Source organism: Dermochelys coriacea, chromosome 1, assembly GCF_009764565.3.
Source record: "Dermochelys coriacea isolate rDerCor1 chromosome 1, rDerCor1.pri.v4, whole genome shotgun sequence".
Classification (NCBI taxonomy): Eukaryota; Metazoa; Chordata; order Testudines; family Dermochelyidae; genus Dermochelys; species Dermochelys coriacea.
In genome coordinates this window covers 243135406-243161657 of record NC_050068.2, presented here as the reverse complement: position 1 = coordinate 243161657, position 26252 = coordinate 243135406, and the positions used below count along the sequence as shown (strand labels likewise).

The 26252-nt window shown below is 40.7% G+C and overlaps 1 protein-coding gene across 7 annotated transcripts in view; it reads left to right on the top strand.

The window, feature by feature from the left end:
* The window catches only part of WNK1 (WNK lysine deficient protein kinase 1), a 174299-nt gene that overhangs the window by 83129 nt on the left and 64918 nt on the right, over positions 1-26252 (top strand). For 3 of the 7 annotated variants that reach the window (XM_038395823.2, XM_038395814.2, XM_043517883.1), the window contains exons 5-13: positions 6238-6326; positions 7669-7888; positions 8171-8507; positions 9728-9915; positions 19123-19200; positions 21599-21748; positions 22837-23313; positions 24513-24794; positions 25493-25590. In XM_038395823.2, the coding sequence (XP_038251751.1) occupies positions 6238-6326; positions 7669-7888; positions 8171-8507; positions 9728-9915; positions 19123-19200; positions 21599-21748; positions 22837-23313; positions 24513-24794; positions 25493-25590 (1919 nt within the window). Of the gene's footprint in view, positions 1-1062; positions 1753-6237; positions 6327-7668; positions 7889-8170; positions 8508-9727; positions 9916-12578; positions 12837-15067; positions 16253-19122; positions 19201-21598; positions 21749-22836; positions 23314-24512; positions 24795-25492; positions 25591-26252 lie in introns of those variants that run through there. The other 4 variants (XM_043517897.1, XM_043517892.1, XM_038395833.2 and 1 more) reach the window with 4 other exon arrangements.

Sequence of the window (26252 nt, the reverse complement as noted above, 5' to 3'; positions counted from 1 at the left end):
ATTTCAGTCTGTTTTGACTGCAAAAACAGGCATTTGTGTTCACTGAGCAGCGCTGCAGGAGTAACTACCTTAGCATGTCATACTTGCCAATGGGTTACTAAACTCCACGCTGTAGTATGTATCATAACAGCAAAAGCATTAAGCAAAAATGGGAGCTGATATTTGTGTGCAAAATGTCTGACAAGGCTATGAGGAGCAGTCATCACGGCAGTGTGTTTCAGATGACCTTTTTACAATTTTCTCATCAGTCATTGCCAGTAAAAAGGCGATCTTCAAGGAAGGTGTCCTAGAATGTGCTATCAAATACCAAATGTCTCATTGTAACATAGAATTTGGATGTGATTAATGTGCTTTGGAATGTGTTCAGATACTATGGTGATAAGTACAGTATAAAATCGTATACAGAATAGAATGCATTTATATAGTCAGTGAACCAGGATGTACCAAGAAGATTTTTGGGGTGAGGTGGTCTTCAGAGATAACCTTTTAAATGATGTGCGGTATGTCCTCATCAATTGGCTGGGATTTATTTGCTCACATCAGGCCTTAATTTGGTAGGGGAGAGAAGAGTAGGTGGAGAGGGAAGGTTGCTTTTAATTTCACCTTAAAATAGTGGCTCTGCAGCTGTGAACAAGAGAGTTTCACAGTGCTCGTTGTAGTAACTACTAGGGAATTGGTACAAGCCTTGTTCATCTTGGTATGATCTCAGTACTTTTTTTTTGTCTAACATCTGTCATGTGAGCTCTCCCAAGTTCTTAAGTTACTAGAGTTGAATAGATTAATGATAAAGTACTTTGTTAGGTAATCTAGTACAGGATGTGTGAGGCTGGGGGATGGAATTTAAGATGTATAGGCAAGGGAATAAAATGTGTTAAGTATGGGAGTCACCTTAATGATTGCAGCTGTAATATGTTACTTGTTCCTGTGGTAGACTGTTAGTGCTGGCCAAGAAGGATGCAGAATGTGTAAGGTGCTTTAATTATCAAGGAAATATTCTTTAACTGTTGAGAAAAAGGGCTCTCCTGTTGAAGTAGATATTACCACCATGCTGTAATCGGATTGACTTGGTAGGCAGAAATATGTCCTGTATCACAGATTGGTGCCTGTTGCTTTCTTAATATATTAAATAATGCCAACAAACTTTGGTCAGGTTGTTGTACTGGACATTGACCCATTCCTTTCAGTTCAGTAGTATCTAATTTGCTAGGGTGGGAGTTAAGTCAAACATTGTGGTTCTAGTTTATGTGCAATGTTAACTATTGCAGCAAACATGTGCAGAGAATGAGCAGGCCATCTAGGCTGGAGGTGGGGCATAAAGCAAGCAAAGATCCCCACTCTGCTTGCCCCTTTGCTATTAGGGGAGGGGTGGAAGAGGAGGAGCACTTGAGTAAACTTACCTGCTGTTTAGCATTTAGCATTTCTGTTCTGGGGTCTGGAATGGAGCAAGCAGCCATCAGAACAGAGCTCTGATTTCTGCAAACTCATGTACAGGACTAAGGGAAGCACAAGTGGTGTGAAACAAACCATGCTCCCCTTTAATTTTGATGTCTGCTTTCCTTCTGCTGTGCGCTAAGTCTATGCCTAACAGTCCCTCGTATTGGAATATTTTTTATCTTCCATCCCATTTTTGGTCTCTCTCTCTCTCTCTCTCTCTCTCTCCTGATGGATTTTACAAAGAGAGAGATTTGTCCGGTGTTTGTCATCATTAATTCCCACTGTTGCTGCTGCTCTCACAAGGACAGTGCTAAAGAGGTGGGTAGGAATTTCTACTGTATTGGATAGGCCCATGTAGCTCAAGTAAAGAATGTTGCAATTGCAGCAGGAGCCCTTCAGGAACAAGTCTGCTGAACTAGTCTGATTTAACATAAACTATGCTTTGGTTTCAGTTAGTGGGAAACCTGATTTTGTTTTTAGGAAAAACTTAAATGTCTTATGTGGGGGGTAAGAGTTTTGGGAACAGCAAATAAAATGGAATAATGAAAACTGAGGCTGTTTCTCGCCTTACTTTGTTTGTGCCTGGCATAGAGAAGTGATTTGTTCGCTTCTGAATAATTATAACAAAACTCTTATACTGTCATAGAGTTGCTGTACAGAAACTGAGGGTGAGTGAAGTTTGCAGCTCCTGTGAACTTGTAAAATTGATCTTCAGGAATATCTTGTAGAAAAGATTTCTTTACATAGCTTATGGTCTTGCACAGGTAACTTTTTTTGTTTGGTGCTTCAGTTGCAAGTAACAAAATAGTGCTAAGTGAGTTAAATATTATTCAAAATCCAAACAAAACCATCCTAATTCATGATATGTAATTTTTATCTAACCTGTTTGCACTACTTTTAGCTTAATTTGGTGTTAGAATCATTTAGCATTGACTGTTTGCTCCATAAGAACACATACAAGTGACTTCTGAATTGGTAAGGGAAGATAATTAAGTATTCATTGCTACAATTTTCTGGATGTAATCTGAACAAAGTCATACTAATGCAGAGTACAACAAAGTTTCTCTTCCTGGCATTCAAAACTATTTTGAAAGAATGTTCTGGAGTTTGTTCAGTTACCTGTGTTAGCTTGTTTTGATTTGTTCAAGGACATTAGAGAAAGCTGTTGGATTTTAGAGCACCCTTTTCTTTCTATTTGATTTGATAAATTCATAAACTTACTCTGAAAGATGTATAAAATATTCAACTAGTGATCTTGCTTTTGTTAATGATGCAGGTTGTTTGTTTTTTAAAAAAAAAAAAAAAAAAAAAAGAGTAGCAGACTTCATTTTTGACCAGTTAAAATATCCACACTATCTGCCTCATCAAAGCCCTTCAAATTATACATCAGCTGGCTCTTGTGTTGATTTCTGAGCTAATCTCGATAGCTTCTATATTACAGCTTGGTCTATTGTGTTAATAGCTAAAGACCTGACTGTTAGTGCCTGGGTATCATGTTTATAGGAACGTTAGCAATGCAAGGAAGTATTTAAATGCTCTGATGTCTACCCAAAAGACTATTTTTTTTTTTGTATTAAACAGGTCTAGAACAGGTATCTGTAACAAATATGTCAGTTCCTTGAATCTGCCATTTGTAAGAGCCCATTATTCTTTTAACAAACACAGGTAAACCACAAAAGTAGTGGCAGGTATTCAGTGCTGTTGTAACTGAATATTGCCACTCAGGAGTGGGAACCTATAATTTCTTAAAAAATGCGTTGGCTTGTCCTCACTCCTGGTTCTTCCTAATGGGCTTGGAGAAGGGGAAGAGGTGGGAACTGTGCTTCTAAATACATGACACATGCATACCTTCAACGAGTTAATATGAACTGCTTGAGCCAAGAAACTGAAAGTATGTCCTTGAGTGTCTTCAGCTTTCCAGGGCCTGTTGAAAGAGTGTATAGTTGCACACGGGACACACCAAGGTCACTTGAAGCACAGGACCTCTTTCCTCATTTTTTTCCCCTCGTTACAGTATGTTTTAGAAATTGGGTTGTGTGCAGCCAGGCCTTTGATTGAGAAGGAGCTTCCTGACTGATTACAGCCTAAGGCAGTGGGTAATAGTAAAGGTACTTGAAATCTCTTAACGTTAAATATCCAAGAATATTTTTCAGTTGTTAACCTGGTAATGTTTGTAGTTCTGGGACCCACTTATTAACTTCCTCATCACTTACAAGATTAATGCAGTTGCAAGGATGGAGCATAGAATAAAGTACCATAAACAGGAAAGTTTCTCATTTATTTCCTCAAGCTTATGTTCAGCTGTGCCAGCCATTTTATATTTTATTTCTTTGCTTTTCTGAAATGAGATTTTCCCTAAGATCCTTAACTGACATCTTACCTCTGTTGCTGTTGTCGGTGATGTAAATTGGAGTATATGCAGGCTGTTGCTACTTTCAGGACTCTAGTAATTTATGATGCAGTTGGGAGTGTGACTCCCAGTTTGAGTAGAGAGAGGCACACTAGCTCTGTTGGAGCTAGTGTGCTAAAAATAGCAGTGACTGTTGTGGCATGGGAGGTGGAACAGGATAGCTGCAGAGTATAAATCTGCCTGACACTCCTTCTCTTTCTCTCTACCCCCTGGCTGGGATCTCTGATCTCTGGCTGGGAAACTGAGGTATAAATTACACAATGGATCATGTAGCCAAAGTAACTACCTTAGAAGTCTGAATACCTGGTCTCAATTTAAGCTTGGAAAGTGACTATATTTAAAGAATTTAGCTTTGCTAATTGTTGGTACTTTAAGCAGTGAGATGGTTAGAGATGAAAAAAGAACCAGGAATTTGGGGAGAAAGTTAAAGAATAAGATTTTAAGATCTATTGCAATGCAGTACAATCTTGCTAATGTCTTGCAGGAAAACTGGGAGATTATGCATGCCCACATTGCTGTATCAAGTTGACTTATGTCTTATCAGCTGGGCCATTGGCCTCTGATAAAGTTCTCATTTTCAAAAAAGCTTTTAAAAAAGCATTCTTCATGTTCACTGAGAGGCCCTGCTCCAGGGCTTACTTTTATCACACTATACTCCTTCAATTTTATGAATCTTAGTTGCAGGGATCTGTAAGCTAGAGCAAAGTTTAGAGCAAGGAAACAGGCCCTCCAGACTAGAATCAACCAGATGTTTGGATTTTTTGTGTGAAATACATCCAGCATACTTAATTTTTGGTTATTAAACACACCTCTCCATTATGCTGGGTGCATGAACAATGCATACTAAAATTAGAACTAATAACTATAGAAGGCATTAGAAATCTGGACTCCAGTGCTTCCCTCTCACTCGTTTATCCATGTTGGAACCCACTTGCCCTCTGCTAGGGAGAGAAAATAGGCTGTGCAGCGTGCCTGGAAGGTCCTCAGACCAATAGAGGAAGGAATTTAGTCTAGGAAACTACTGAAAATATCATGTTAGCCCCCTTCCATTTAAATGAGGGACTGTTAGCCTGAGTTTTAGTTCAGTGGCTCTCAACCTTTTGCCTATGACCTCCCTCCCATTATGCAGGGCAGAGTGGTATGTTGTAACCACCTTTGCTCTAGTGATATATCATACAGGGAGAATGTCTCTAGGTGCTCAAGACACCAAACCATGAAGGTTTGAAGTACCTCATATAGCCCTGTTCCTTGACTGCTACTTCAGGACTGGCACCGTGCTTGGTTTCATTGTGATCCACCAGAGGTGCAGGCTGACACTTCAGGTATACAGATGGTGCAGTGATCAACACCATAAGTAACAGATCTGGTAGCTGAATTTAAGTTTATAGTTTACTTGGCTGCAAACTGAGACTTTAGATAACCAAAACTATGAATAAACAGAATTAGCTGCTTCCTCTTTCAATGTGTTGCCATCTTTAATATTAAGGTGAGATGAAGACTGAATAAAGTGAAGTTCTGTGGGCCCAATTCTGCTTTCCTTAATGTGTGCACAGCTCCCACCAAAATCAGTGGGGATGTTGGTCACATGTAAATAAGGGAATTTAGTCCCATATATATCTGCCCTGGCTTCCATAGGATCCTTATGGAAAAGGTGCTGAAAGAGGTGATTTTGCTTACTCTTTCTCAGGACAATGCCCTTGTGTTGCTAAAACTCTGCGAAGTGTTGCCCGTTAGAGCTGCCTATGTAATCTCAACATCTGTTTGTTCTGTAAGACTGTCCTGCTGCCTTTTCAGATTTATTTTTGACTGAGAGACTGAGGAAAAGAGAAGTCCCCCAATCAATCTGTGTCTAGGACACTGAACAATTTACATAGCCATCCAGACAGATTGTCAATACAGCTGAATTCTTTCCTATAAGATGAATCTAGGCCTAAATCTTTCTGCATGACTGTAATTTGGAACAATTCTAGGAAGCAACATAACTCTTTGCTGTGTGTGTTCAGGTAATCATGTGGGTTAGTGCACTGGAGCTGCACAGAAGACGCTCCGGGCTGAGATGACATGTGCCCCTCTAGCCAACAAATTCTTCTAAAGTTTAAAATGGCTGAGTAGCACCTAACTGCTAAAGCCCACAAACTACATAGGGGATGTCTGGTAGAGAGAGAGGACGAATCTGTTTTTGAAAGATCAGTAATGAATGATTGAGGAACAAGACATCCTGTGCCAGATTGATCTTTGTAGTTCACACCGGGGATATGAACTTGGCCCTGTGTATACAAAATATGGGTCTGTGTTAATATGAAGGTGGTTTCTGCAATTCTTAAACTTCATTACAAATGAATTGGTGGGCTTCCTTGTTGCTGTATCCCCACCGATACTTCTGTATGTTTCAGGGAGTCAAGCCAGCTAGCTTTGATAAAGTAGCAATTCCTGAAGTGAAGGAGATCATTGAGGGATGCATCCGACAAAACAAAGATGAAAGGTAAGCTCTCTTTCTATGGGTCCCAGACAGTTGTATTTCGGCACAGAATAAGGCACTGGAGTAGTCCTATAAGGCTTCAGATACTATGTATTGGAAACTTTCCAGATAGTGTCTTACATATACTTCTGATAAAATGTTGAAGTCTTGAGAGCGGTCATGACTGACATGATGCTGAGTGAGATTTGGACTATTTTATACTGATCACATTGTGTTAGCTGATTTGATTATTCACAACAGGGTTCAAACCCAGTCACTCTTTGTAGTAGAGAGCATTGATGCTCTATCTTACAGTGCCTGTACAGTTTGACATCACCATTTGTACTCGGCAGGGATGTATTGTTTGGAATATAATCTGCACTGGTGTTCCCAAATAGCACTAAAGTTGAAGGCCTAAATTTAGGGCATAAGACCATAATTAAACCTAGGTAAAAGGAAGTGTGAAGTGGAGGATTATTCCTTTCATCAAATACCCATCTCCCTTCCACTTAGTCGCTGAGGCCCGGTGTCACTGACATCTACCAGCTGTGGGAAGGAAGAGAGGTGAAGCTCTCTCCAGCATTGGTAATGTTACTACTTGTGCTGAGAGGGATGATGGAGATCATTGGTCACTGATTCGTTGCCAGGACTGTCAGAAATAAATACAGATCTCAAATGGAATGAGACAGTTGGGTAACCAGTGAGGAGATGACTGGTCTAGGGTTTGGAGACCATCTTGAATAGAATACGGACTAGTTTATTTAAATGGCAGTGTCCACTGTGCCAAATATGTGGACCAACAGATGCATTATGGTACTTTAACCTTCATAAAGCCATATAGTTTCAAGAGTTATTTTATGACATGCTGTCCATTATTTTAAGTAATTAACATGATGTGCTGCTAGGATTAGCAGCATCCGATGAAGTGAGCTGTAGCTCACGAAAGCTTATGCTCTAATAAATGTGTTAGTCTCTAAGGTGCCACAAGTACTCCTTTTCTTTTTGCGAATACAGACTAACACGGCTGCTACTCTGAAACCTGCTAGGATTAGGTATTTGTAGTTGAGATGCAAGTGAATTTTAAGCTGCTGACTGTTACATGCTTTTGCATCATCTTGGGGTTAATCTTTTATTGCGTTTTAAAAAGTTTCAAAAATTGGCACTGAAAAAGCAAAATTGAAATAGCGATTTAATCCTCCCCATCCCCCAAAACAAACAGAGGAGTTAATGGGAGTAGTATGAAAAGCTGAGAGTAAGCTTTTTGGGATTGCTATTCAAGGAAGATGATGTTCCTTACTGATTTTGTCAAAATCTAATTATTATGTATCTTCTCTCCTTTTCCACTTCTCTACCCTGGTATGTATAGATATGCTATCAAGGATCTTTTGAACCACGCTTTCTTCCAAGAAGAGACTGGTGTGCGGGTAGAACTAGCAGAGGAAGATGATGGAGAGAAGATTGCCATCAAGCTTTGGTTACGAATTGAGGATATCAAAAAGCTTAAGGGCAAATACAAGGACAATGAGGCAATAGAGTTTTCCTTTGACTTGGAGAGAGATGTCCCAGAAGATGTAGCACAAGAAATGGTGAGGGCTCTTGTGCCCTTTTGGGGCATTTGTAAGTGGTTTTTAGATAAGATCAACTGACACGCTTTCTTCTGAGGTTAGGGTGTAACCTGCCATCCTTTTATTGTCCTGGCTGACGTAAGGGGGTGAGGGATTGGTTGTGTTTGGAGCTAACCTTCAGAGGAGACTGGGAAGTTGAAAATTATACAGCAGAGCTGTACTTGTTGTACTGCTGTGGCAAGATGCGATATTACCATTGCTTTGTAATATGACTTCTGTGAACATCCATGTGTCTTGCTTTAGGTGGAGTCAGGGTATGTCTGTGAAGGGGATCACAAGACAATGGCCAAAGCAATCAAGGACAGAGTGTCTCTGATCAAGCGAAAGCGAGAGCAGCGTCAGTTGGTGCGAGAAGAGCAGGAAAAAAGAAAGCAGGAAGAAATCGGTCAGAAGCAGCAGTTGGAGCAGCAGCTACAAACAAATTCTACCCAGGCAGGGGCAAAGCACCCTCCATCTGCCACTGGCGTCACTGCCATCCCCACTACTTCAGCATCAGTGTCCACACAAGTAGAGCCTGAAGAGCCAGAGGCTGATCAGCACCAACAGCTGCAATATCAACAGCCCGGCATATCTGTTCTGCGTAAGTATATTGCCTCAGGCCATTCAGGATGTACTCCCACTTCCTTTAATTTTACTTTCCTTCCTTCTGGGGAGTCTTACTGATTTCCCTTTCAGGTGAAAAATCAGGTTACAGGATACTGATAATTCTGCCCACAGTGAGGTATCCAAAGTAATGAGTTGTTGCTTCATTTCTTGCTCTCATATCTGGAACTCTCTAGTAGTATATGATTGTAAGAGGAAGAGAAAATAGCGAGAAGCTAGTTGATCTCCCATCCATATATGCACTAAAAAATGAGAGAGAAACATAAGTTACCATTTTCCCTATATTGGCACCTGAGTATTAAGATTTTATTTTGGATATACTCAGACTTGAAAGATACACCTATGTGTGCAAGACAATGAGGCTGTTCATCCTCTTTAAAAATAATTGATGATGATGATGATGATAATGATAATAATAATAAAGAACCCCTGGTTACCAGAGAGGACCTGGTAACATATTTTCAAAAGAGCTGCTGAGGTCCAGAGCAAGGCAGAATTGAAGCAAACTTCTTACTTCCACATTTAGTTGGGAAAAACTTTTTGATAACTCTGTCTAGGTAAAGGAGCTGTTGAAATGATTTGTCAGTGGCTTTCCACACTCATCTCCTGATAATACGCATCAATTTAGTTCAGAGTTGGAGATGGAGCTCTGAGACTGAATACTTAGGGATCTATCCATATATAGGCTTGCTATATTGGAGAAAGAGAATCTTCGTTTTGAACCAGTTTTCCTCTTAATTAATAAAATATTTTAAAACTGCAAGTGTACTGTAGATGAAACACAGTAAACCCTGCCCTGAAGACCTTGGTTCAATATAGGACATGTTGCGGAGCCTGGAGGAGGTGGGAAGACATCCTGTAGTCAGGGCAGGTTGTGTGACTGACATTATTTGCATGCAGATACTAAAGTTTTTAGGGTCAACATTTTCAGAAGGGTGCCTAAAGTTAGACTTCCAAATTCATACTTAAACACCTGAATAAATGGCCTGACTTTGACAGTGCAAAGTACGTGTAAGCTCTGACTTCAGTTAGGAACTGTTGGGAGCTTAGCATTTGGAAAATCAAGCAACGTATCTTTCAGAGCCTAACTTTAGGCACCCATTCTTGAAAGTCTGGACTTGTAATATTCAAGCAAGACTAAAACTTGAGTCCACAGTACTGTTTTTGAAACTAGTGTCTTGTGGTCTTTATCTGCAGCTGAAGGGGCAGTTGACAGCGGTCAGGGATCATCTGTTCATACTGAATCATGTGTGAGTAGCCAACAAACTGTGTCCTATGGTTCCCAGCATGAACAGGCTATTTCAACAGCTACAGTCCAGGGCTACACAGCTTCAGTTGGCCAAGCGCAGTCTCAACAACATGGAGGATATCAGCTACCCACAGTGGTAAGCACAAACCTCAAAAGGCACACAGAACACTATGGATTACTTCATTCTGTTTGTCTGTTTTTGTGGCAAACTTTCCTCTTGCCTTTCAAGCTGTAGTGTATATATTTAGGCTTGGAAGGATAAGATTTTTGTTGGTAAACGTTGATGTACCATACACACAAATGATGAAAAAATATTTCCATAGATCAAAATTGACAGATAGGCAAAGAGAGAAATTCTGCTTGAGAACTTGAGCTTGATTTAGGGATACTTACTTTATATGTTTTGACATGAGATATTGACAGTTTGTGTTATAACAGTTATAAAGCTTAACTGTTTGAATCTCACATCTATTGTAATTAAATAATTGTCTGCCTGCCATAATTTTCCATAACTCTGAAATTTAAATGGATAAAATTAATATTAAGTGCTTAAGCCTATAGTTTTCCCAAGTATGACAATTTAAATCTATAATAAAAATGCTTAAAATATACATTGCTATTATGTCAAAAATTTATATATAAAAAAATACAACTTGAATTCTGCTAAGCCTGTGCATATTGTATGCAAATACAGAACTAACTGGGAGGTGAAACACTTCAGGCTGTATGCAGACCTTCTCAAATGCGGCATTTCACTTAGGATGAACAGGAAATAATCTGGGGTGTGTTCTCTCCCTCCCCCCCCCCGGCATGCATTTAGAGTGAAATGGGCGGATTAGTATCAGTCTTGACTGATGGAACCCTAAATTGAGGGTATTATTTCACATTGAAGTCTATGCTTAGTCTCACTCAGGATAGCGTGGTGCTTTTGCTACACTTAACAGTAAGCGTGGAAGTTGCAAGCATCAAAAGTCCTTGAAAGGACGGACAGAGTTATTGGAATAACTTAATGAGAGCTGCTTTAAATAAGAACTTGCTACATGTGTATTCTGTAAGGCTTTGATTACAGGTGTCACAGGTAAGGATTTTGAACCATTATAGAATGCTGCATGTAAGCACTCCAGATTGGAGAGATCCACATTTGTGCGTTCCCATTTTATTTATAGCTTCTGTTGAGTTGCTTGTCAGTTGCCATGCATATTCCTTTCCTTGGAAAGTCTGCAAAGGCCACAAATATCTTTTTCACTATGTTCATCTGTTATCCTTTATTTGGTACCCCATTTTTTCCCCCCTTGATACATTTTCAATGCTGACTTTGTAGGAGCTCTTAAAAAATCCTGCCTTCACCGCTGTAGTATTTATATTTCCATTCAACTGTCATTGCTGGCTCCTTCATTTGCAAACTCAGAGGCAAATAACGGTACCATATCTGGAGAATACAAAACCATTTTCTGTTGAGTCTTGGGAATCCTCAGATTTCTGTTTTGGCATCTATAGCAGGGAATTTTATTGCAGTTAGTGGTGTCAGTCTTTCTCTTTGAAGAAACTTACCAATTGCATTGATGAATAAATGGCCTCTCCATCCTTTTCAAAGGCATTTAACCTGAAGGTTTGTGGCACTGTTGATTCTTAATTAAAATTAAGCTTCTAAGCTGTCTAAAGTAGTTCTTTGCTTGCTCTCTTACTTTTCCATATTTCAGTCCAAGGATGTGGCGTTGACAAAAAAACATTCCAGTCTTGACATGTCTGGCTTCCAGACTGAATGGCTAGAGTAACAGTAGGGAACCCACTAACAATTCTTCTGAGCAGTCCAGATACTAATCTGAAAAATCTTGTTAAAATCAGTGGTAGGCCTCCAGAAAACTACCAATCTGGATTTTTCTGGATTTTTTTTTACATTCTGAGTTCAATTCTCTTTGAAGGCAAAGGGGCAGTTCATTGTGAGAAATTTCAATGACTAGAGGAACAAATCTTGAAATTATGGGCTGGCTGCTATACTAACACTTCCATCTTTCCACTTCTTTCTTTTTTACAAGTATTTAATGGGGTCAGATTTTGACCTAATGGCTTCTAGGTTGTGTCAAAATCACAAAATCTTGGCTCTTTATTTAACAAAACCATCTTCTAGAAAATGCAGTAAATCTAATATTAAAGAAGCAGTTTTTTCCAAATATTAAACTCTAACTTTTTGCTCCACAATTCATGTTGTGGATGATGCTTAATTTCTTATGGTAATCACTTGGCTGAATAAAGCACTAAATCTATCCTATCAGTCCTATAGGTATAGGAAGCTAAACTCATTTCTAGAAAATGAAATAGGTTTTGTGCAAGCAGAAAGACTGGAGAGACAAGTATCACTGACTTTGACGTACGCACCTTCCCCCAGTCAACCTAGTGTGGACATCTGAAGGCTGTGAATTAAGCACTTAGGGTCTTTCATGTATAGAGTTGCTTGGTACTGGAAATACTGTTTCAAAGCTTCCTGAAATGAGTGTACAGTGAGAAAATATCTCCTATTTGTCAGCCCTGCTCTTCATGTGCACATACAAATTGCTTTTGGTAGGAGCATTAATGGAACACTCTTCACTGCTGAATAATCCAAGGCAAGCAAGTCCTCAGAGGTGCACACTTCCTGATCCCTGTGTGCTGGCCTTCATTAAACTCCCTCATATCTCTTTACCCACATAGCAATCAGCATTAGTCTCATCATGTATGTGTGACTTGCTGTGTTAGCTCATTACAGTTGTCCAACTTTTCATTTTTAAAGCATTCATGTCTTAATTTTGTTTTCCTCCTTAGCCTCAACGTGGTCGTAGCATGTCAGTTTGTCTCCCCCATCTTTCTGCTGTTCCCTCTCTGCCCTGCATCCCTCCCAGTATTCTTTCTACCCCATTGCCAGCATTGTGTGCACCTCTTTCTCCTTCCTACCTTCGGACTGCCCCTGAGGAAACGTTTGCAGAAAAGCTTTCTAAAGCACTGGAGAATGTCCTGCCCATGCACTCTGCCTCTCCGCGCAAGCACGGATGCTCCAGCCTGCCTTCCCTCTTTGTCACTCCTGTATGTGTTACTGTACGCCTCCTGGCACACAAAGATAAATTACCATTAAATACATCCTGGTTTGGTTTAATAAAAGTAAAGAGGAGCAGTTTTTTTTTTTAATCCTGTGCCCTATGCAGCTAGAGTGCTGATTCCTTCTCTTTGATAAGCACCATGCTTATGTAACAACTAATAAGAAATGTTGGCACCTCAAGTTTGATTAAAGTTTTAGGGAAAGGACTGAATGTATCACAGAAGATAGAGAGAAGCTGCAATCTAGTCTCTGTCCCATAAGGTTAGTGCACCTGCTTCTGCTTTTAGGCAGTCAGTGACATTCTTTCAGGTCCTGGATAAAATTGTTAATGTCAAATATGACCAGGTATTAAAACTTACAAGTAGCAGCTGGTTTGCTCCAGAGGATTGTGTTTTAGTGGGGACAGTGACCTTTTAGATTTATAATGTTAAAACAAATCAGTAGGAGTAGCAAACAATTCAGCGTCCTTCTGTTTGATTCTGGAGGGAAGTTACAATTAAGTTTCCATTGATTCCTGTATAAATAGTGTGTTTTGAGATGGAAAGACTGCTTCTGTAGGAGGAGATGTTAGATACTAAGAGCATGAATGGAAGGCTCTTTCTGGAGTAATTGATTCCATTTGAAGTTAGAAGTGTTTTTGGCTTCAATTTATTCTTTAATTTGAAGAAATATTTCCTTTTAAGGGGAACTTGGAGAATACAGATTCAGTTTCCAGAACACAGGAATAGAGTATAAAGGACATGTCCTTATTCACTGTACTGTGCACTAGGGGAGTTTGCTGCTGCTTTTCCAGAGGGGAAATTAAGTGATCAGTTTGATTCTTTGAGCTCCATTATAATCAATCACAATGTCATGGAGAAATCAGTTGCTGATAGCTCTTGTAGAATCCTCCTAAAAGAGGGGCAATATTGCATCATGGCTCAATATGCAGGGGCAAAGTGAGATGAACGCATCTCACTGAATATTTGGAAATAGATGCTCTTGATTGTTACCCTGCTGTTGAATGAATTGTCCTTGAACCAGATCTTCCTAACTGACCTGAACTTCTAGCCAATTGGAAGCAATTCTTGGCAATTTCTTTGACTTCAATAGCCTGTAGTAGTTGTCAGTGATTGCACGGTTGCTGCTGTTCTCCCAAGAGCAATTAAACTAAACATGTATGTACTGTTGGTGTAGAAAGTATGAGGTGCTAGTGAAAATTAGTAGTCGTATATAGTGAAAATGCATCACTGTTATAAATTACAGTACAACCTTTCTTCACGCTTCATTTTTCCCCTTGTGGGGAAAAAAGCCAGGATGAGCCTAACCTAACACTTTAAACAAAAAGTGTATAACTTGCTTTTGAGAACTTCACTGCTGGTTTAGTACAGGTCTGTTCAGATTGGAGATACAGGAGTAGTCTAGTTAATTCAAATAAGTGTTAATGGCTTGCCTATTGAGTACCACAAATAGGAAGGGCAGTTGAAAAAAAACTGAGTCCAAAGATGATGCAACATAATGAGTGACTCTTAACAGATGGCTTAATCTTGCAAGCTTAGAAGGGTCATTCCGTTGCCTTTTAGCATGTAGCAAGTACTGAATGGTTTCTGAGAGGGTAACAAAAATACATCTTCATGGGAGATAGTCTGAGTTAAGTAACCAAAAACTGAAGATCTCTCCTCCCTTTCTTGCCTTTTTTGTGGCCCCTGTAAACACAAAATCAAGAGATTGTTGCCTCACTGCTAGTTAGTTCAGAATTTGTTCTTTAGGTATAGCTTGCACACAAATCAGTTACTCAAAGGCTTAACTTAAAGCAGTTGCAGGTACCGTGAAAGTAAGTCTGTTTCATTGTCAGCAGCAAATTGTCTCTCTTTTGTGAATGAGAAGAAGAGGGTTGTTACGGAAAATCAGCTTCTAACAAAAGCAAATACTTCTATATGCTGTCATAAGCCCTGGCTGGGATGATTTAGTTGGGGATTGGCCCTGCTTTGAGCAGGGGGTTGGACTAGATGACCTCCTGAGGTCCTTTCCAACCCTGATATTCTATGATTCATGTTCACTATGGATGTATTTAATGGATATTTACATTTATGTAATTTCCAAAGCATTGTATGTGTTGTTCATGAACTTGGAGTAGTCATTCTATAAGGTTACTACACAGCTGCCTAGTGAGCTGTGCATATTCATGTCCTTTCATTTCTAAATGTATGAATTACTTGTCTTGTTCATATCAATACAGCCTCAGTCTCTGGTGCATCCGTGTGGGGGAACACCAACGTTCCCAGATTCACAGATATTTTTCCCAACCATTCATGAACGACCAGTGTCTTTCTCGCCACCACCTGTCTGCCCGCCGAAGGTCACCATTTCTCAGCGGCGCAAGAGTACCTCCTTCTTGGAAGCTCAAACATGCCACTTCCAGCCCTTGCTGAAAACTGGCCAGAGTTTACTTCAACCTGGTGGTAGCCCCACAAATTGGACACCAGAGGCAGTCGTTATGCTGGGCACTACAGCTCATAGGGTCACTGGAGAGCCCCTACATGTGCAAGTCAGTTCAGCACCTCCTGAGGATACTCACTATAGAATGCCTCAAGAAGCAGTTTACTTAGTGGGCATGCACTACCAACCACAGTTGCCAGAGCATTACGATACAGTAGTATATAATTCCTATGGGACTGAACAGTACTTGAAACAGGTGCCTGAACAGAAGCAAGTGCAAGGTGGCTCTCTTCAGAGCTCTGTTTATGACTACCAATCTGGGCAGACCTTCCTGCCAAGACATGTACAGAGCTTGAGGCTGGATTCTGGAATGAGCCCACTTTCACCATTGTCCAGTGTTTCATCTCCATTAAGTGCAGATTCCACACAGATGAAGTTTCACCAGGTATTTGTTCCTCATTCTGCACCTGCTGTGCTTAATCACAGTGGTGATGGCAGAACAAGCTGTGTTTTTGAGTTTCATGTACATGCACCAAATTCAGCTCCAGGAGAAGGGGGTATCTTCCCCCAACGTATTTACAGAACCTGTCGGGAGTCGATGGATTTTAATCAGGAGGAGTCAACTCAGGCAACAGGGTTGCATGGTCGCCTCCAGCCTGTGACAGAGGAACAGTATAACTATCTTGTTCCCGAGCTAACAGTGCCCAGAACAGGATCTATCAGACACAGTTGGCCAGAAGGAAGTCCAGAATACTCAAGTGATTCATCTCAGCTGACTTCCTCTGACACTGGTGATTTCCAGTCTCCTCCCCCGACAGGGGGGTCATCTACAGCTTTTGGTTCAGATGTCTCGTTGCCCATTGTCCCGTTGCCTCAGAAGGTATTTCAAGAATCGCAGCTCTTCATCTGTTTCCAACAGGGAGCCTCAGCTCAGCAGGCCTTGTCTACCTCGCTTTCATCAGGACCACCTACACTCTACCCTCAGGTTACAGGAGCAAACCATTCCAGAATTTCTCTGCTGTTTAAGTCCTCCTTTTCACAATTAAGAGCCAGGTTTCCCTTCTTTCTTTCTCCTCCCTTCCCCACTCAAAGTTGTTCTAGATCTTGGAATTCAGAGGGTATGTTCCCGCTATATCAGTAATATACTAGGATCACCGTATCTTAAAAGGTCTCTCCTAAATAAGTGAGACATCAAGAGCTAATCATTATACCTTCAGTCCAGGCAAAATCTTGGTAGTTGGGGCCTTCTGATATTTGTGGCAAATAGTACCCATCATTATTTCCTAGCTGATGTTCAGCTTCGAGATGCAAGGGACTGAAATGCAGGGTTGGCTTTTCATCCTGAAAAGGTTATGGATTGGGTACAATAAGGTATGACTAATTCTGTGGGAAGAAATATTGTGACCAAAGAATCGTGCATTCTCTGGTCATTGTCAGTGTCTTCAATTGAAGAACTTAATACTGTTTAACAATATACTATTCATACAATGTAGGTTAGAAAAACTAAAATGACAATTGATCTGTCCACTGTCCAGAAGCAGGTGAAACTCTTACTAGATTTCAAAGGGATTTTAGGGGATGAGGTGTGTCTGTAAATATATACAGATCTAGGAATGTTTTTACTGAAGGAGCACTCTGAAAATTACTTAGAAAAATTTGTTTTCCAAGTTAGCTATTTTGATAAATTAAAATGTAAACACAAGCCAATTGCACAAATTGTCTGAGCTTGATACTCATACGGTATGACTTCCATATAATGGCAGAACCTGGGACTGTTAAAAAGAAAAGGAGTACTTGTGGCACCTTAGAGACTAACAAATGTATTGGAGCATAAGCTTTTGTGAGCTACAGCTCACTTCATCGGATGCATTTGATAATAATTAATAAATTTGTTAGTCTCTAAGGTGCCACAAGTACTCCTTTTCTTTTTGCGAATACAGACTAACACGGCTGCTACTCTGAAACCGGTCATTAAAAATGTAAATGTTGGAATTTACACATTTTATTGGTACATGTAGTACTTTCACTTGCAATAGCCAGGAGAGGAGAGGACCTACCTAGAAGTAGACTTCTCTTCTCCCTCACTTCCCTCATTTCAGCAGTGAAGTTAGGACTCTCTTCACTGTTGTAGTTACACAGGGAGCTAGCCCATTTTTTGGAGTGGAGGAGACATTTAGGAAGAAAAGGATCTTTGTTGTTCTGCAGTATATAGATACAGAAAGGTCAGGAACCAGGGATTCAGTCTGAATGCTTTCCTCATAGTGTAGTGGAGACTGCTTTTCTTCTACTCAACACAAGTAGAGGATTGTGATGATAGCTGTTTCAGAATGCAGCTTCTAAGCACTAATCTGTTAGATGACAGTTGATGCACTCCAAGGAAGCATAGTGAACCTTCACTGTAAGCAGAGTGAAGTGGCGTGAAAGTCTAGTGAAGTGCTTTGAAACAATGTATACTACCCCATAAACGCTATTTTGTTACATAGGAAACCACTTACTGAAATTTATTGTATGTTAAAGACTAAACAAATGGCTGGGAAGGTAGCCCAGAATAAGGAAGATAATACATACGTGAGATATATTTTATTAAGAGCTCTTGACTAATGTGTTTAAAATAGTGCATGATTTAGGACTTAGTGTATCCTCATATTGAAGAGGTATTATCTTGGTATGTACCATTTACATTGTAACAAATAGGCAAAACCTTCAAGTAACTATTAAAAGAGTAAAAGAGAGCTTCCCTGCATGGTGTTATGCTTTCCAAGGTTTTTTCTTAAATCACAAGAATGGCTTTCTGAAAGTATTAATGGAAACAATATACTGCAGGTTTGTACACTGTCTAAGGGAAATCTTGTGGCTTTAATAATTTGAAGGAATAATATTTCATACAGTACTTTATGCAACTTTCTAAATGCACTAGACACTTTCTACTTTTTTAGCCTTCCCACTGAAGTGACACAAACTAAGAAAGGGAGCTGGGTGATCTTTGCTTTCTGGGCTATACTAAGGTGTATAGTTACTGTCCAGTTTCTGATGCAGAAAGATATTTAGTCAAGCGGGAACAAAACTGCTAAGGGGCTAGTTGCCATACCGTTTCTTCAATCTCTTCCACATTCACTTGTAATGTCATTCATCCATTCTTTTATTGCTTATTTATTCAAAGATGTCTTTTTGTGTTAGCTAGGACACAGTGGACTGGAACCCTCTGTCTCTCCAACAGCTGATCCAATTGATAGGTTCTGAACATTTATTAGTGTTGAGAATCTGCAAATGATTTGGTGTGGATTTTTGACATGTCTTTCAAAGTGAGCCCAGGACACACACACACACACACACACTTGATTTAATACTGGTCTAGAACTCTATCTTTCTTCAGCTGATGCTCAAGGATACAGATTTCATATCCTTTCTTCATTCTTTTTTTTACCCCTGGCCACCTAAGTGTGCTCACAGTGTGTAAATGTAAAGTTTAATGCTTCTGTTCCCGGCTATCGTACCAGGACAGCTTGACGCAGATCCTAAAGAAACACTGCGGAAGGATGAAACTGGTAGGCTGACTTGCCTAATGTGGAGGGGTGTTTAGTTTTCACAGGTTTATTATTATTATTATTATTATTATTAATAATAATTTTTTTGGTATTAGTTTTTCCGGAAAGCTTAACAAAATTGAGCTCATAACTTCTCCATAATGCTCTGCTCTGTTGAATATCCATATTAAAATTAAGCCACAGTATTGTTTAGTATTCACTAGAAATTTGTCCAATTAGACCATCCTAGTCAGAAATTATAGATGCTTGTTGAAGAAGCCAATAATTGCCCAGTATGATTCTACTTGTTTCCATTTTTTTTCCCCTGTAGTCACAGGTGCAAGGCCAGCCAGCCTCAAGTAGTGCATCAGTGGGAGTGCCATCCCAGCCTACACAGCAAAGTCAGCCGGTAAGAATAACTGTTCCTAAAGGCAGGACTGATGTGTAGTAAGTTTAACTTGCAGCTTGCTTTTTATTGGTGAAAGTGAACAGGAGGATAGCCGCCTCCTTTGTTCTCCTTAAATATTTTCAGTATTGCCTCTTCAGAATTGTTTTAAAAGTTATGAAATTTCAGGTTGTGGGCAAGGGAAGAGGATTCTTGTTAAAATAGAAAAGATATAGGCTTGTTGGTGCAGATGCTAGGCACAGCTTCCAACTTTTTAATGTTCTAGTGACTTTTTATACATGATGGCTTATTTTCAACTAAAATATAAAAATTGAAGCTTGCCAGATTTGAATGGGGATCCTCTTGATGTGTTTGAGTAGGCAAAGGTATACGTTTTCTCTACCCTCACAAGCTCAAGTTTACCACATCTAGTTCCAGTGTGCGCTTGGTTTTGAGATTAAATTTTGTAGGCCAAGTACCAGTGGACTATAGTGCTTGCAGAATATGGCCTTCCAAATTTTCTCAATGAGGTTTCCTGTGCATGGGCACCTTTTCATAAGGTATGGTGAAAGGACTTGTGTCTAAGTTTTGGGCAAAGGGCTGAATAACTGAAAGACATGTTTCCGTACTTCGACACTGATGCAACTATTTCGTAGGATCTTTTTGTGAATGCTGTCTTCTGTGCCTTTGAGGAAGGTGTTTAAACTCTTTTATTTGAAAAGAGAGCTTAGACTAACTCTCAGTGTAAGTAATTTTAAGATCTAACAAAATGACTGGGTAGGTAGAAACATGAAGATGAAACACCAATCTTATGGTAGCTTACCCTTTTGTCCTTCTGGCATTGAAGTTTGTATAGTGTACGACCCTATTGTCATGATGTAAAGTGTAGTAGCAAGTAGACTTCAGACTTAATTTTTGAATTTCTTGATTTCTTTGGACAGCCTTAATGCTAAGCAGCTATGCTTAGTGTAACCATAGGATAATGTGAAATCAGTCTTACTAGCTGTCTAATATACAGTAACTCCTCACTTAAAGTCATCCCAGTTAACATTGTTTCGTTATGTTGCTGATCAATTAGGGAACATGCTCATTTAAAGTTGCATAGTGCTCCCTTATGACATTGTTTGGCAGCTACCTGCTTTGTCCACTGCTTGCAGGAAGAGCAGCCCGTAGCAGCTAGCTAGTGGGAGCTTGGAACCAGGGTGGACCGGCAGCCTCCCATCAGCTCCCCTAAATTCCCTGTGCGGCAGCCGCCCAGCAGGCTATCAATTGACAGCAGTTCAGTTGTCCCTTCTCACACTGTGATGTGATCCTCCTGCCCCCTGCCTTGCAGCTGCTCCCGGGAGCCTCCTGCTTGCTATGTCGGGGGGGGAAGGGGGACTAATGTCAGGGTGTCCCCCTCTCCCCTGCTCCTGTCCCCTGCTTACCCCTTCATATAGAGCAGGGTGGGGACATGACAAGGCTCAGGATGGAGAGAGCTTGCTGGCTGCAGCTGCTGTCTCAACTTCCTCATGTACTTAAAAAGGCAATGCACTTAGAGTGGTGTTAGTGTACTTAAAGGGGCAATGCGCATCTCTCCCCCCCCGCCCCACACAGGGTGAGTCTGTCTGCCATGCTGTCTCCCCTCCCTTCATTTGTGCTGCCTTGTAGAGTGTGAGGCTACATTAACAACAATGTGTTAACCCTTGAGAGCTCAGCCGAATGCTAGTTCCTCATTTTGCAGTAAGGCATTCCCTGGGAAATATCCTTCTTCCACCCTCTAACTTGACCACCTCTACCAAACTTCACAATCACCATTGCTGTGTATGGTATTAAATTGCTTGTTTAAAACTTTGTGTGTATGTATATATAATAGTTTTTTGTTTCATGAAAAAAATTTCCTTGGAACTTAACCCCTCCCATTTACATGAATTCTTATGGGAAAATAGGATTTGCTTAACATTGTTTCCGTTAAAGTCGCATTTTTCTGGAACATAACTACAATGTTAAGCGAGGAGTTACTGTAGTTGTTCCCACATCTATGTTTCTGATAGGTACACAACAGGGGTTCCACTCAGAAAAACTGTACATCTTCTCTTGACATCTTTGACATCTGCTTATTCTAGGTAGCCCTATCTGATCATCTGGCTTTCATGATATGAAATATTTTCTAGGTTGAATAATATTCTGTTTGTTTTTGCATTTACACTGATTCTATTAACAGGATGTGTTAGCTTCTGTTGCAACTAGTGAAATACTAGGGCTCAGTGTTGGTGCCAGAGCTGTTTTAATACTGCGGAGTAACAGCTATCTTATATGGTTATTTCCTGTATTTAACGAGAGAGTGAAAACTAGGAAAAATCTACACAAATGCATCTAAATCTGAGGAATGTTTTTATCTCAAGTGAAAATAATCTCTTGCCATCTTTCCTCCTTGCAACAGAGTGCACAGCAGCTGGCTCCTTCCCAGCAGACAGGACAGTACCAGCTACAGCAGTCATCAGTTTCCAGTGGATCTACCCCACCACAACCAGTTTCTCAGACTCAGACTCCACTGATCGTGCCGATGCCTCAGGTACCAGCTGGGACTCAGGTAATTAAAGTTGGTCTTCTGCAAAGTTAGGAGATTTCTCCTCTCCCTTTGTTGGCTGCCTCTTTTATTGGTCTGCCTTCTTTCCTAATGGTTCAGAAAATACTGCTGGAGGTGACACGATTATCATACTATGTTTTAAAAAATTTGTGCCTGGAATCTTTCTTTGGAATATGTGGCAGAAGTTCAGTGGTTCAGTTGAAAAGCAACAGCACTTAAAAAGGAGGCCTTTCTTACACAGAGATCTTCGTCAGATTGTCTAAAATGTGACAAGGCACAACTTCTGCAAAGATTAAAATAATGTGTCACTTGCACTTTGAGGAGTTTCATGTGGCATTGTTGACACTTTATGTAGGAGAAACCTACTCTGTCCAAATTACGTTTGTTTGTTCATAATCAAAAACTTGTTCTCATGTTAATAAGCCATGTACACTGCTTCTTCTGAACTGTCCTCCTCTTTTCTACCAGCCTTCCTCCTTCACTCCTTGGCCAAAATGCTTGTTACTGAATGGTTTTATTTCAGATTGGCTCACATTTTTGGTACCATGAATTGAGCTTTGATAAATTAAAAGGGTTTTTGTTGTTTGTACGTTTGAACTTCTTCTCTAATTGATTGCTGGCTTCAATTGACATGACCTTTGCCATTCTCTGTATGCTGATGGTGGCTTTTCACTCTCGACTGCTTCTTGCCCATACCCGAAATGGGCAGACTTCCCCGTTTTGTTGTGGGGTTTGCATCTCTTCCTGATACGTAAGGGAGAGAGGATTGATTGTAGAATTAGAATGAGAGAGGACCAGAGTCCGTTTACATACATGTTGATGCTGCAGTAGTGTTCAGACCTTGCTGTTCCACCCCAGCACAACGTACGTGTTGCAAAAGGTGGCTTAGAGATCCTCAGGAACGAATTGCAAAATGAGAACCCTTTGGAACTGCAATCCACTCCCCAGCCTCTCTACCAACTACTTTCCCCACTCCACTCTTAAAGGGTGTGATAACTTAAATAATTTTTTCTTTGACTCGTACATTAAAAATCAGCTTTCTGCAACCCTGCTTCCTAAAAAGTCTGTCTCTATTTTCTTTGCATCCCCAGCTTCCTGTTTCCCAAGCAGTGCCGATCAGCCAAGGCGAACCTCAATTGCCTGTTGCAGCACCTTCTCTCCCTCAACCATCATCAGTTGCCCCAACCATCCCCATTGGCTCTCATTTTCTCCCTATGGGACAGCCCTTGTCAACCTCCCTGCTCCCCCAATTCTCAGTCTCTCAGCTGCCCATAGCAGCACCTCATGTGTCAGTGACTCAGCCAGGCTTCCAGTCTCTGCCTATCTCTATGGCAGCTGGCGTTAACCAGCCATTACTCACTCTGGCTACATCTGCTGCAGCAGCTGCTATCCCTGTAGGATCAACCATTGTCCCTAGCCAGCTTCCAGCTGTTCTACAGTCTGCGGCTCAGCTGCCCAGCCAGGTTCTCCCACAGCTCCTGCAGCCAGCTGTTCAGTCCATGGGATTACCAGCCAGCCTTGGACAAGCTGCTGAAACTGCACTTCCAGCTGGAGATGCTTTGTATCAGGTATTGTTGCAAGCCAGCAAGAGGTCTCCTCATCTTCTGTTTCTGTGGGGCACTAGACCTGATCTGCATGCTGCAGATACTTGCCAATACCCACATTTAGCAGGAGAGAGAACAAGCCACATTTTGTCCTTTTTTTCTTTTTTTAAATGAACAAATGAGTTCTCTCATTGCACTTGTATGCAAGAGGGCATAGTTTCATGAAATTTTATTTGTTTTTGGACACCTAACTATATGGATTTATTAGAAGTGGAATTTCTCTAAAAGAGCTAGTATTTTTTTCTGCTATATGTGAGCACTATGAATTTGAAAATTGATAATATTTTATCACCCCTGCCAAAGACATCAAAATGCTGGTCTGTGTCCTGGAAAAATACTGTGTGGGGTGTCTGGCAACACCAGTCTTTTGGCACAACTCATTGGGGGAAAATTGATATCTTATCAATAAACCAAACTATGTAAGCCCTGAACATAAGTCAAGTATCAGATGCAAACATGGAATGTTGAGATGATGGACAGGAGCTAATCAGTGTCTGATTATTCGGAAGTTAAACATTTACTGCAATCAGAGTATAAAAGGGACAAACTGCATAGTGATGGGAATAGAGGTCCAACACGTAATGTTTACCACTATTGTAATGTTTTTATATCTATATTGCATTGAAATCTGCTGTTCAACAGCAGATAATAGCAAGTACTATTTACTTGAGGTGTGTACCAACGTTGTTTGGCGGTCAGGTCAGGTCAGCCCACCTCCTGAGACTGGAAAGGAGAGAGATTGTAGGAACACTAACTATTAGTTAAGAAGAATTACCAGCAGCAGTTGTGTATCCTGTCTGAGTAGTGGCCAATCTTCAGATTTTCCACTTCATGATTTCATGGATAACTGTGGGGGGAGTTGGAAGGTGAGGATTCATTTACCCACTAGGGACTTTGAAACACTTCTCTTTTGTGAGAGCTCTGAGAGAGAATTTGCTGTTTATACTACACAATTGTTCTGGAGGTGAACTTGTTCACCTGGGTAGTCTGCTCTGTTCCTCTTGGAAAATGATTTTTAGAGGTGCTTGAATATTCTGCAAGGATTTCAGGTTGGAACATGCCCCTGCAGCTTGACTTGCCATGTTTTCTTTTTTCAGCCTTTCTTGCTGATTTCCTAACTTCCCCTGAAATGCACTAACTCAGATTCCTCATTTCTGTCACAGGGCTTCCCACCTCGGCTGCCGCCGCAATACCCAGGAGACTCAAATGTTGCTCCCTCCTCTGCTGTGGCCTCTGTTTGCATACCTTCTGCAGTACTGTCCCCTCCCTTACCCACTGATGCATTGGCTCAGCCAGGCTATCTTGCTGCAATGGTGCAGCCTTATGTGGAACAGAACATTTTAGTTCCTCTGGGCGGTCTAGGAGGACAGGTTCAAGTGCCACAGCCTGCAGTGAGTTTAGCACAGCAGGTCTCATCTGCGTCTTCACAGCAGGGAGCTTTAGAGGTAAATGTTATCTCTGCAAATTCTGTGTGTAAACTATAAATTTCAGGGCATGAATTACATTGCACTGTTTGTGGGGGAAATTAACCCCTTCTGTGAAGGTATTCAGTTGGACATAAAGTACTAATCTCTCAAATGACTTTTTCTTACAGCAAAATGTCATGCCAATGTGGGGACCTTGTTGCCATTGGTTGTTCTGTTGGGAAGTGAGTGTGCCTTCAGAGGCAAAAAAACCTGTTAACACTTCACTTCTTCTTCTTGCTAGTACTCTAGATCCTTTTTTGTCTTCTCAAAGACGCTCTGCCATTGATAGCCCTTGAGAATCTCTCTTATACATGCTCCCTGCAGCCTTGCTGCTGTTGGGGGGAGAGATGAGAATTGTCTGTGTGCTGTGTTGACTTCCCTGTTGCACATTCTGCTAGTAAGACGCTGGCTGCATGGCAAGCTGTAGTATCACAAGCTATAGTAGCAGATGGGATGGCTGATCTCACCAGGTGCTCTGTATGAGACTTGCACTAGAGCCCTCTTCCTTGAGTGTCAGATTTAAGCTGACTAGATCCTGGTTGTTATAAATTATTCTGGAGAAATGGTGCTTTCTAGCTTCAAAGTTTGATTGGGGAAAAAATATTGAAAGGTTGATTGTGGTGAGAAATGAAGAAATAACTCATTGGCATGCTTGAAGAATGTTTTTCTCTTTTCAGGGTACTCAGGGAGCCTCACAGGCTGCTGCTTCAGAATCTGTACCAACAGCACAGCAACATCCTGCACAGACTACTCCATTGGTCTCCTCACTAGACAGGTAACCAGTGGGTTTTGCCAAGTTGAACTTGTTGGTTGAGAGGAGTTTCTTCCATTGGTGGCTCTCTGGCATCTGTTCTCTACTAGGGATATTTTCTACATAAACTGAGGAAATAACTTCCATTTTTCTTCTAGAAGATTGCTCTTGAATTCATACAAGCCTCTTCTTTTTAATCAGGGCCTGGAGAAGGCACACAGATTGTGTGCAATGACCTGATGTTACTGTGCCTCAGTGGGTCACAACTGAATACCAGATTCATGACAAACTGCTGAGAATTAGGGCAACCCCCCCCCCCCCCCAACTGGTGGTTATTCTTCCATAAGATATACCAAACCATCAACAAAAATAAATTTGTCTTACTACATTGGCTAATGAGAAGTCAGAAATGCAGTCTCCTTAGGCATCCCAGCCTTTGTTCCAACACCCAGACACTAGACTTAATGATGAGTGGTTATTTAAAACCAATTTCATCAACCAAAGGGGGGTTCTTATCCCAAAGGACCAGCCACATACCCAGGTCAATATATAACTCAGATCTTACCAAATAATCACACGGTTGCCATCCTTTTAGTATCTAATATCTAAAGGTTTATTTATAAAAAGAAAGAAAGGTGAGAGTTAAAGTTGACTGAAGGAATGAAATACATTCAATAATTGCAAAA